Genomic DNA, 12,119 nt, shown 5'->3' with positions numbered 1-12,119 from the left:
AGATGGGGGCGGGTCTCAATCCACTGCCCAGGTTGGAGTACAGTGATACAATCCTGGCTTAGTGCAGCCTTGAACTCCTGGGCTCAAGCAATCCTCCCACCTCAGCCTCCTGAGTAACTGAGACCAGAGGCACATGCCACCATGCCCAGCTCATGAGACTCTTTCTAATACTTCCTCCTAGTTCCTACTGCCTAACAAATAGGAATTCAGAATTGAGTTCTGAATAATAAATACTTTTCAATCTTACTCATCCTCAAGAATAAGTCAAAGGTTACCAACTCTATAAAGCCACCTCCAGTTTGTCACAGTCCAAATCAACCTCTCTATCTTTCATCTCTCTTTGCACTTGCCTATCTCTATCTCAACAGACTTTAAACCCTTGGGAATATCCACCTTTCAACTCTGATTCGTAGTACAGAGCAGATACAATAAACCAAACTAAAACAGTATACTCAATAAAAAAGGCATTAGAAGTGTTTTTATGAACACCTCACCCCCAAAAAAACCCAATGGGCCCAAGATCTACTCTTCTCTCAGGCCACAAATTGTTACCCATATCCACACCAATGTATATAATGAAATCACAAGACAATAAGAAAAGACATATGGTTGGTTCTAAATGAAGCTCCTTTCCTAGTGACCAGGTATCCTTAGAGGATGAGTGTACTCCACTGTTCTGCTTTCTTTAAAGAAATATCTACTGTACTCATAATAACCAATTCCATAGTTGAAGAAATTCTTAAAGATGCTGATAGAGAAGCAACATCCTCATAAAAGGTACTTTTTTTAAAGCTGCAAATGCATCCTGAGCTCTAATTACCTGTAATGCTCACTGATGGGAATGTTCTGAGAGAAGTACAAAGCAGATGTCCGAGCTCTCCAATGCCATTTCTTTGCAGGAAGGGTATAAAGGACACAGTCTCCTAACTCTTCTTGGAGAAGATCCACCAGCTGTTTATGGGACCCTCCATAGAATGCTTCAATGATGAGAATACTCATTGGCCCATTCAAACCTTCAGATCCTAGATAACCAAAAAATGTTTATTTTTTCCATTACATACATGCATAAAATTATAATAAAAATAAGTTCAAATTTTATACTCAGAAAATACAAATAATTTAGCAGTTATTTTTTAAAATAGGTTTATCCCATTATTTTAAAGGGTATATAATAACAAAGTTTTATATCATTTGTGTTAAAAAGAAATAAAGGTGTCTTTATTTTTCTGATTTGTTTTCCTCATGTCCTAAGATTATCTCCACTATGACTCTTAGTTTTTTTCTTCAACACCAGAAAACTGAAAGCCCTCACCTGCTGTGAACACTCACTTCCTGGTTTGTTCGGCTATAAGCCTGACTCATCTCAGAAACTACTTGACTTAGAGCTCTAGTCTTAGACTGTCACTGAACTCACCTTCTAATGATGACTTCCACTTCAAGAGCCCTTCATTTATAAGGCCCTTTCTAGTTCAGAAACTCTCTGATTCTGTAACTCCTGTATTACTCCATGTTTAAATTCAACAGGTATAACTGTCCCTAATGAATACGTATTTAAAAAGACAGTATATCAACCATATACAAATCTCTATTTTCTAGTGTTAAAAATTTTAGGATACAATTTCTTGAGACAGTACACATACTTTGATCACTTCCCCAAACTTGTCAATGTATCATTCCCAAAGAAACACTGAAACAGTGTGGTAAAGTTCTATGTGTGTGAACCAATAAGGATTCTACAACCTTCCTTTAGACAAGCGACCTATTAAGAGGGATAAAGTAGCAATAATGAGGTTATTAAAGACATGATAAAATTTCATCACAGAGAATTGGCTATCAAGCAATTTTTCATTTTACTATAATTTTTGTTAATGTGCTCAGTGAAATAAAAAGGTATCTATGAACATAAAATCTCTCATATGCATTTCAAATTACATGTTATTTCCTGTAAGATATAGGGGGAACACATCATTACATGCATAAATGCTATATTGCTTAAGAAATATTCCAGATGTTTGAATTTTCCTTTATGACTTAAGTAAATATCATAGCATATTCCTTTTCTTAATAATGTTGTTCCATAAAATTATTAGTCTCAATGACTCATGATGTTCTTCACTAATAAAACTACACTTCACTTTGTTCAAAGTGATGGCTACTTAAATTGCATTGCAAAGCAAAAAGGCTTCTTTTTGATGTCTAAATTTTCCAATGAGCAATTGGGAGGATGGAGGAATATATCTATATATTATGGGGGGGAGGGGCTGTGTGTGTGTATTTCATTTATATGCAAAATTAGAAGCAGTGGTCCTCAGGTGGAAAAGGCATGAATCCTAGGATCAAGGACATACATGTCTGAACCTCAGCTCTGTCACTTCCAAGCTGTATGACCTTGAACAAGTACCTAACTTTGTAGGACTCAGTCTCATCTTCTCCAAAATAGAGACAACAGTACTAACCTCAGAGTGTGTTGTTAAGATAAAATTAGAAAATGCATGTGAAGCATAGTAGATTGCAAACAGTAAGAAGGTATTTAGCCCATCCTATCATTAATATAAATCACTCTCCTTAAGGAGAAAGAATCTCTTCAAATTTTCTGCCATTTTAAAATCAATAATTTTCAATCATGGTCCCCTACCCAACAGGAATAGATGAAAAAGGTGGATATACAAATGCATTTGAAATTGCAGTGGGTGTTTACACATTCCATGTTAGCAGCTTGCATTTTAAACATGAATTTGAGATCCCTGCAGGTTTTGTGGGTAAGAAGAAAGCTCAGAGACTGAGCCATGCAGAGTTGGTCCACTGGAGACTTCTACTCTAATAAGGTAGAGTTCAATAAGTTAACAGACACCCTCTAGGTTCACAAAGTGGTAGCCATTAATCCTTCAAATGATGGAAATTTCTAGAAAGTAACTGAAAGAATAAAAGGCAATTTTGAAAATTATACCAAAGGTTTCAAGAAAGACAGAATTAAGCAGTTTAACATTAATTTGCTTACTTCACCACATCGCAGATATCTACTATCTTGCTTTATTTCCTCTGACCTACTCACACTAAGGTGTATTAAAACATATGCCCTGTATGTACTTAAAAGGTTTCTAAAAGGGTCTTGTAAATATGACCTATTTCCCCAAGTGATGAAATGTGATATAAACCACTCTAAAGAATATTTCACTCATCTAACCTCAAAGAAAGCAATATCAATACTGGAAAAGAAAACTGTTTTCTGATTCTTCATCATCTTATCCTTTTCCATGATTAATCTAAAGTACATATCATGACATATTGTACAGATGTTTCTGATGGGTCTGGTTCACAAGTTATCTGCAAATTATCAGCCACTGTGGAGGCAGTACATGTAGGTGCTGCTATAGAGTCAAGACGCTCAGTAGGCAGAACGGAACTAAGCATGTGGGAGGCTGAAAAATAGAAAAGGGGGAAAAAAGATTATAGCTATAGTAGATTTCCATCCCTTTGACAGCTCAGTAAGAAGGGTGAAATGTACAGGTTTGAACTAGTGTTTACGTGAGCATTTTTTCTGGTGGCCAATGGGTGTGCCTGCATTTTGGTTGTTTTTCTAGGGAAAATAACTACGTCCTACCATCTCTGAAAACTATACTTAGTGGCTTTGATTCATGGAAATTTGTTCTGCTTGTTTTGTGGAGACAGACATATCCTGGCAGTTCCCCCACTTACTTCTATTGCAACTTTTGCAGCAAGATGAAAATGTATTCTTCCCTATGGTATTCTTGAAGTACAACCTGGAAGGAAGATGATTCCCATTAGATACAAGTAAAAGGGGGGAAGCTGATTTTTAAATATATGATTCAAACCAAATGACATATAGCACATTTAAGGACACTTCAAATATTTTGGCTGTGTTTGAGTTTTATTTTAGAAAACTGCCTGAAACAAGTATGAGGTTGAAAAAAGAAAAAAAATAACCCACTTCACTGCTATGGTGGAATTTGCTAAAATATAAAGGGAATACACTATTTGCCCATTTCAGCAATAGTCAGAAAAATCCACAAGTGGTCACCTTGACATACAGATGTTCACAAGCATGTAGGGTGAATACAGACATTTTTGCGCCACTAGCAAAGGCTACTAAGGAGTACTTGGAAGCAGGAGTAATAAGGCCTCACTATTCAAAGTGCTAACTCCAAAGCAAGAACAGGGTTTCCTTTATAGGAGGAGGCTATGACCAGGTGTTCGCCAGAAGATGGTAGAGAGCCAAATGTCTTCTGTTGGTGCCTCAGTTTATGAATCTGTTAAAGCATTGTCACAAATACCACAAGAGACCTTAAATTATGAAACATTTAAATTGATTAAGAGTACAAAAATTAGGCTGGGCATAGTGGCTCAAGCCTGTAATCCCAGCACTCTGGGAGGCCCAGATGGGTGGATTACCTGAGGTCAGGAGTTGAAACCAGGTTGGCCAACACAGTGAAACCCCATCTCTACGAAAAATACAAAATTAGCCAGGCATGATGGTGCATGCCTATAATCCCAGCTACTTGGGAAGCTGAAGCAGGAGAATCATTCGCTTGAAGCCGGGAGGCAGAGGTTGCAGTGAACTGAGATAGTGCCATTGCACTCCAGCCTGAGCAACAAGAGGAAAACTCCATCTCAAAACAACAACAACAACAAAAGAATACCAGAATTAGAGGTGTGGCACTTTAAAAGGAAGAAACAACAAAAAACTAGGTTGGAAAACAAATACCAACCAGAAAACCCATGTCGTTTTTGCATGGCGCTCATAATGGTCTTACACAATATTAAGAAAAGAGTAAATGCGGCAGCTCCATGCTTGCTCCCTAAAAGAGCATATAATATATCAGATAAATTTTTATCAATTTTTAAGTTTTTCTGCTTAAACAAGTTTCAGTTAAAGAAAAATTCACTTCTTCAGCACAATTTATTCCCTAATGACACCAGATGAATGAAAATCTAGTATACTACTAAAGCTTTATGAAAGTTTAATTCACTTAATACTATGATTTAATGATACATGGTTAAATGCTAAACATCAAATTTGGAAATATAAAATATGTCAAAGTGATAGCTGTTACACAGAAATTTTATATCATTTCAAATTCTATTTAAGATCAAGAGAGGTCAAAATGATCTATTTAAGAATTATCTACCATTTAAAAAAGTATATTTATAATTGAAAGGGGATACAACATGAAAATATCAATAGTATTTCAAACATTTTGACCAAAATGAAAAATCACCATTAGCATCATCCCAACTAAAAACTAATAATGCATTGATAAGATCACAGAGAACAAAAGTAGCCTGAAACCAATGCTGTGAATATTTTTAAATTTTTGTCAAAACTTTTTGTCATTATACCTGCATTTATTTTAAGCTTGACCCAATTTCTTTATTCCCTAAGCTATGATCATTTTCAAGGTGAACTACATTTTTGCCTACCTCCTTTAGCACTTAGAACTGCTGTGGTAGTTGAAGTGTTTAATACAGTATAGATATCAAAAATCCGCAATATGCCATCGATTTACTGAAAAGTATATGCTAAATATAAATACATCACGTCAATTTTAAAAAAATAAATAAATTTTAGTCACACTGAAACTCATAATTAGCCTTCATATCTGACGTCAACTTTGTTACCTGTAATATTCAAATCATTTTCCAACCAAAGACCCAGTAATAATTTTAAATCAGAGGAATTGTTGTATTAATATATTCCACAGACACCTTTCTGTTATTGGTTAGTTGTAGGAAGGTATAGTTTCAGTGATGATGGCTTTAACGGTTTTAATCCCACACACATGAGAAATTGATTCCACAAGCTAATCCACATATATACCTTAAAACTTCAATCAATTGTTGAAAATATAGTTTTGATTTACCTATATGTAATATTTCCAAATATTACATACATTTGGAACTTAAGCTTGTTAAAGCAAAATATAGTGGGCTTAAACACTAAATGATTTAAGTTGGGGAAAGTGAAACTTGAGCAGTATTTCTCAGTAGGTCATCAGAAGTTTACCTGGTATTTTCTTACTGACCCTTTCTCTCCCTTCCCTTCTGCACCTCCACCCACCAACACACCCAGGTTCTATTTAAAAAGCAGCCAATAATCCAGCAGAGTAAAATAGGGCAGTGCTGAGAAAAGTTAGTATTACCTTCCAGCCCACTCACTTATTTTAATGATTCATCACGGAAACCCCAGTTGTTAAAATATACCTGAAATCTCATTAAATAGTAAAAATTAGCATTGAAAAGTTATCTGCTTTAAAACGTGTCACCAGTGATTCCCCTAAAAGAATTTATTAAGAGTGAGTGTGAAATAAAAATACATTTTGCTAAAAAACTTTCCTCAAAGTAATGTACTACAATCAACTATCATATGGGGCGAAAAAGAAACAAGATAAACAGATTCTATTAAAAAGTTAATTTTTTTTAATTCTATAAAAATCAGGCACAGCAAATTCATCTTAACCTCTAAAACCAGAATATAACCTCTGAAAACTGAAATATAATCTGCTATCAAATGCAAAGTAATAATTTTACATACATAAAACTCTATGCACTGAAAATATTCTATATAAATTTAAACAAAGTTTGGCTAATAGGAATGAATCTGTTTCTGGAACATTAGTCTGAACTGCAAAAAACACTTGATGGATACTGATCATGATTCCATTATTTGGTTAGGGGACATACAGTCTAATATTTATGATAACTTGTATACTACCATATGTACTTAAATAGCAACATTTTGTTTTAATTTTGGGTTCAAATTGACAAAGATGTGGTAAGCTAATAATGTATATCCCTTTCAATGTTATGGATATGTTAATCTCTTCAACTCTGATTTTTGTGTCTTCTTGTAGAGACTAAGAACTGAAAATTCATGCATCAAAACCAAGATTTGGTAGGAAAACTTATAGGCCATACTTTCTGAGAAAATTTAAAGCTATTTTCAAATGTGCTTTTCCAATTATATGAGTTGCAATGATCTTTTTAAAAAATGCTCTTTGCAAAGTTAGCATCTTATATGTATTTGTGACTGTTTAATTTTCCCTGATAATAATTTCTTTTTTGTTGGTTTGGAATTTTACTTTCTGCTTAAAAGTATCAGTCATGGCTGGGTGCAGTGGCTCATGCCTATAATCGTAGCACTTTGGGAGGCTGAGGTGGGAGGACTGCTTGAACCCGAGTTTGAGACCAGCCTGGGATGCTGTGAGACTCCATCTCTACAAAATATTTAAAAATTATCTGAGTGTGAGGGTGTGCACCTATAGTACTAGCTTCTCCAGAGGCTGAGGCAGGAAAATCACTTGTGCCCACAAGTTTGAGGTTAGTGAGCCATGATTGTGCTATTGTACTCCAGCCGGAGTGACAGAGCAAGGTCCTGCCTTTATTAAAAAAAAAAAAAAAAAAAAAAAAAAAAAAAAAAAAAAAGTCACTTATTCCAAGACTTGAATTAATAAAGAGTCTTGGTTAAAACTCATAAGCATCAAATGCAAATTCAGCAAATAGTTACTGAGTACTTACCATGTACTAGGCACTATGACATAATGTACTTGTTTTCAAGTATGTACAACTTCCGCAAATAACTAGGTAAGTATACAAGTTCAATATATTTTTGTGAGGTTGTGTTCCACATTATATAGCAAAATTACAAGGTATTTGTTTGTGTCAGAAGTTGAGTGGTTTAATTCCACTGACAAAATATTAACCCCCTTTCAATTTTCAAATGCTATTAATTCCATGAATAATTTCAAACTATAAAAGCAGCAATGAATTAGTTCTACTGATTACTACAAATATTTTTAATTTCCCAGCATTCACAAATGTGGCAGCATATTTATGAATAGGAAGTTTTACACCAGAAAATCATCTCACCACTCATTTAAAGTATCTCATTACCCTTTTAACTAGGTCTCCATGCTACCATACAATCTTGTTTCCACCATACCATTCTCCTTAAGCTAATCAAAAATAATCTTTCCAAAATGGAAATCTGACCATAAAATGACAAGCTCAAAAACCTTAAATCACCTAAGGATAAAATCCAAGGCCCTACACATGGCAATTAAGACTCATTTCCTGGCCCCTTCCTTTTTGTTCACTACAGCCACATTTGACCTTCTCTCACTTCAATCCCTCTTCCCCAGCTTCCCCAGCCTCTACTCTGCAGCAATACCAAACACCCACACTCCAGAGCTGTTTTACGCCTTATGACTTCACACCTTTATCTCACCTCCATCAGCTTTTGCTCTCTGTTCACCTAATGAACTTTTGTTAAAATTTCTGCTCATGAATCACCATTTCTATGAAGCCTTTCCCTGAACTCCTCCTAAACATGACTTCCTTTATACTCTGTACAGTAGAATTATACTTGTTTCACTATAGTCACATGTTCTGCTTCTCCACGGAGCTGTGAAAATCTGAAAAATGGATGCTGTACCATTATTTTCCTGAAAGTTATCTCAGGACCTGACACATAGTAGACAAAAAAGGTTTTGCTGGAGCTGAAGTGAAAATCAGGGGGACACAGGAAGTCGCTTTCTTCTGCCTTTAAAGTAACACTGCTTTCACTTAACACAGATTCTAAGCAACAAGTGTTAGGCAGCACTGTACTTGATACTAATGATTTCCCATTATTCCTGAAGTCTAAACTAAATCAAGCAGCAAGTATATCTGGACACATTTTATGTTCTCTTTCAAATATTGATTCCTTTTTACTGTTGACAGAAGCAGAATTTATGGGAAATAATTCTTTTCATATAGATATGTGTTTATTTTAAACTACCAATACAAGAGAAGTAATACTGATTAAAGAAATGGGAGAAACAGAATAAGCAATTGAATTCTAGGCCAAAGTGAGTTTTATGGCCTAAGAGAGTATTTGTAAATTTTCTAACTTTTGAAAATCACCTGCAGTTTTTTATTCGGTTTGATCTATTATCATCCTAGTTTAATCTGAGAAGTGGAAGTAAGATGAGAAGCCAATTCCCTCACCATCAATCTAGAGAGCCCATTCCACTTTTAGTAATTAGGTGTTTATTTAACAGAGAAGAAAAAAAGGCATTTTTAAATACTTTCTGCCAACAATTAATCTTTTTATAAAAGTTTGACAAGATGAATAATGTATTTCTTTCTCAAAGATGGCATTCCTCCAGAAGCCTTCCACCTTCTTGAAATGGGCTGTAAACTAGCTCAGTGGGAGAAGACTGGGTGCCCTGACCCATTCGAATATGAATACCCAAATAGAGAAGTCAAGGTGTATTCAGAATAATAGGTGAAAAGAATACTGACACCATTTTTCAACCACTTTTATTTTACAGAATACAAAATATAAAGAATATCGGCATCACAGAGTAGTGACAGAGCAAGACTAAAACCCAGGTCTTCTGACTCCATATTCACATCACATTCCACTATACTTCACTGTAGGCACAGGATACAACATGTAAAAGAAACCTCCATTTTCTAGTCTTTTGAGTTTCAGGAGGAAATATAAATATTTAATAATTATTAATATATAAATGATATATATAACGTGGTATATGTTTTATATGCTTGTGGAATATGTCACTATAAATTAATAAGTAATAATCACATACAATACTTAATAATGCCTCCTAGTTTGTAAAACCAAGGCAACAGTAATATAAGTAACTGAATATCATAGAGTGAATTATTTAAATTTTTGTTTTAATCTCTTATGATTCCTCCCCAGAGTCCAACATAATCACCACTCCTCTGAAGATATAACCCTTATTCTTTACCCCTCAGCTCTGGACAGTTACCTTTTTGATAGAATAATAGGTCTTAAGAACTAAGACTGGAGGGAAAAAAAACGATATTGAAGATTCATATGCCAACGAAGGTTTGGAGTAGAAGGTGAAGAAGTCAGCCACATAGCTATATTCATTCTAGCTCAAAATTTTACTACTGTTACCATCAAACGAAGTTAAGGTTCTCTTGACAAAACAATCGTAGTATTTATTTGTATTTATCACACGTAGGATATATTTATACAAGTAAATATTTAATGTCAATATCTCTAATGGATGTTCAGTTCCATGGAGACACCTGACTAGGTCTGTTTTGCTTACCATTTTATCTCCAGCACTCAGCAAACAGAAAGTGTTTAATAAATATGTTACGTTTCTTCCTAATTCATTCAAGAGTTTTACTATTATCAGACATAAAAAATTACTTCTTCCTATCACTCATTACTATTTACTCTCATACGCAGAATTTTATGTACAGATTGTACTACCATGTAAATATATTAGGTGGCATCCAATTCTATTCAAAATGTCACCCCTCAATCTAAGGAAAATTGTCTGCCCTGTTGAAGGATTTAGAAACTATGTTCCATGTCCCGGGAAAGCATCTTCCTCAACCTGACTGGAGTCGACAAGAATGTTTAATTCAAAAATAGTCATGTCTATGACCTGGAAGAAGTCCACTGGCTTAATCATTATACTGGCATTTTTTATTGGACAGAAACATTATCTTGCTACCCTAAACTGGCTTTTATGCCAACATTTAACTCAGACTGACTTTGTACAGGGTAATTATAAATATACACACCAAATGAGTTTAAAATAAGATGACCATTGTGCTAGTGAATCTCATTCAAACATGTTTTAATAACTTAATCCATATTAACTACAAAAGTTATTGAGAAGTTTCCCTATCCAAGTAGGAGACACATATCACATTTTCAGTTAATTTTGAAACAGAAATAGCAGTGTTACTCTAACACACAAATATTCTAAATGTCCTATTTGAAGCACAGCAACACAAGCAAACATGGGTGGCATTCCCTTGATGAGCTGAAATAAATATCACTGAGTATAAGGTTCTGGATTTAGTCACTTCTAATGAAAAATGAAAAGGCCATAATCTCACAATTCAATTTGATTTATCCATGAGGCAAAGTAACTAAAAAAAAAAAAAAAAAATAGCAAAATCCTAGCATTGCAGGAGGTGAAAGAATATTAGGCAAACATTTGAGAGAAGAAAGAGGAATTTCATAGGGGGCTAAAAGGCTAGTAACAGATATCTTTAAATGTATTAATGTTAGACACATTTGATGTTTTTAATATTCACTTTATATCAGTGAAAATCACTTTGCAGTAACAGACCTCCTTTCTTTTCTTTTTTTGAGATGGAGTTTCACTCTTGTTGCCCAGGCTGGAGTGCTATGCTGCGATCTCAGCACACTGCAACCTCCACCTCTCATATTCAAGCAATTCTTCTGTCTCAGTCTTCCAAGCAGCTAGGAATGGAGGCACGCACCACGATGCCTGGAGTGTGTGTGTGCGCGTGTGTGTGTGCATGCGTGAGCATGGGCGTTTTGTTTTTTGGGTTTTTTTTTTTTTTTTGAGATGGAGTCTCACTCTCTCTCCCAGGTTGGAGTGCAGTGGCACAATCTTGGCTCACTGCAACCTCCACCTCCCAAGTTTAAGCAATTCTCCTGCCTCAGCCACAATCTCGGCTCACTGCAACCTCCACCTCCTGAGTTCAAGCGATTCTCCTGCCTCTGCCTGAGTAGCTAGAACTACAGATGCATGCCACCATGTCTGGCTAATTTTTTGTATTTTCAGTAGAGACGGGGTTTCACTGTGTTAGCCAGGATGGTCTCAATCCCCATGTCCTGTGATCCGCCCGCCTTAGCCTCCCAAAGTGCTGGGATTACAGGCGTGAGCCACCAAGCCTGGCCTAATTTTTGTGTTTTAGTAGAGGTGGGGTTTCACTATGTTGGCCAGGCTGATCTCAAACTCCTGACCTCAGGTGATCCACCCACCTCAGCCGCCCAAAGTGCTGGGATTACAGGCATGAGCCACTGTGTCCAGCCTACAGTAACAGACTTTTTAAATGGTGTTAGGAAGTATGATGTGAAGCCAGTATTAGAAACTGTCCTTTAACATCCAAATCAACAAAAACAAGTTTTAAAGCTGTATCAAACTAGGCACGATGGCTCACGCCTGTAATCCCTTGGGAGGCCAAGGTAGGTGGACTGCTTAAGTCCAGGGAGACTATCCTGGGCAACATGACAAAACCCCATCTCTTCAAAAATACAAATAATTAGCTGGATGTGGTGGTACATGCCTGTTGTC

At 35.7% G+C, this 12,119-nt stretch overlaps 1 protein-coding gene across 1 annotated transcript in view; it reads right to left on the bottom strand.

Annotated features, from left to right (window-relative positions):
- GTDC1 (glycosyltransferase like domain containing 1) overlaps positions 1–12,119 on the bottom strand; it is a 406,979-nt gene that overhangs the window by 266,418 nt on the left and 128,442 nt on the right. The window contains 2 exon segments of the mRNA XM_064382799.1: positions 821–1,022; positions 3,697–3,761. Coding sequence (XP_064238869.1) covers positions 821–999 — 179 coding nt within the window. The 5' untranslated portion in view covers positions 1,000–1,022; positions 3,697–3,761.

This window comes from Aotus nancymaae, unplaced genomic scaffold (genome assembly GCF_030222135.1).
Source record: "Aotus nancymaae isolate 86718 unplaced genomic scaffold, 86718_ANA_hifiasm-v0.15.2.pri h1tg000029l, whole genome shotgun sequence".
NCBI classification, from domain to species: domain Eukaryota; kingdom Metazoa; phylum Chordata; class Mammalia; order Primates; family Aotidae; genus Aotus; species Aotus nancymaae.
Note: the sequence above shows the minus strand (reverse complement) of the source record. Positions and strands in the feature narration are given on the sequence as shown.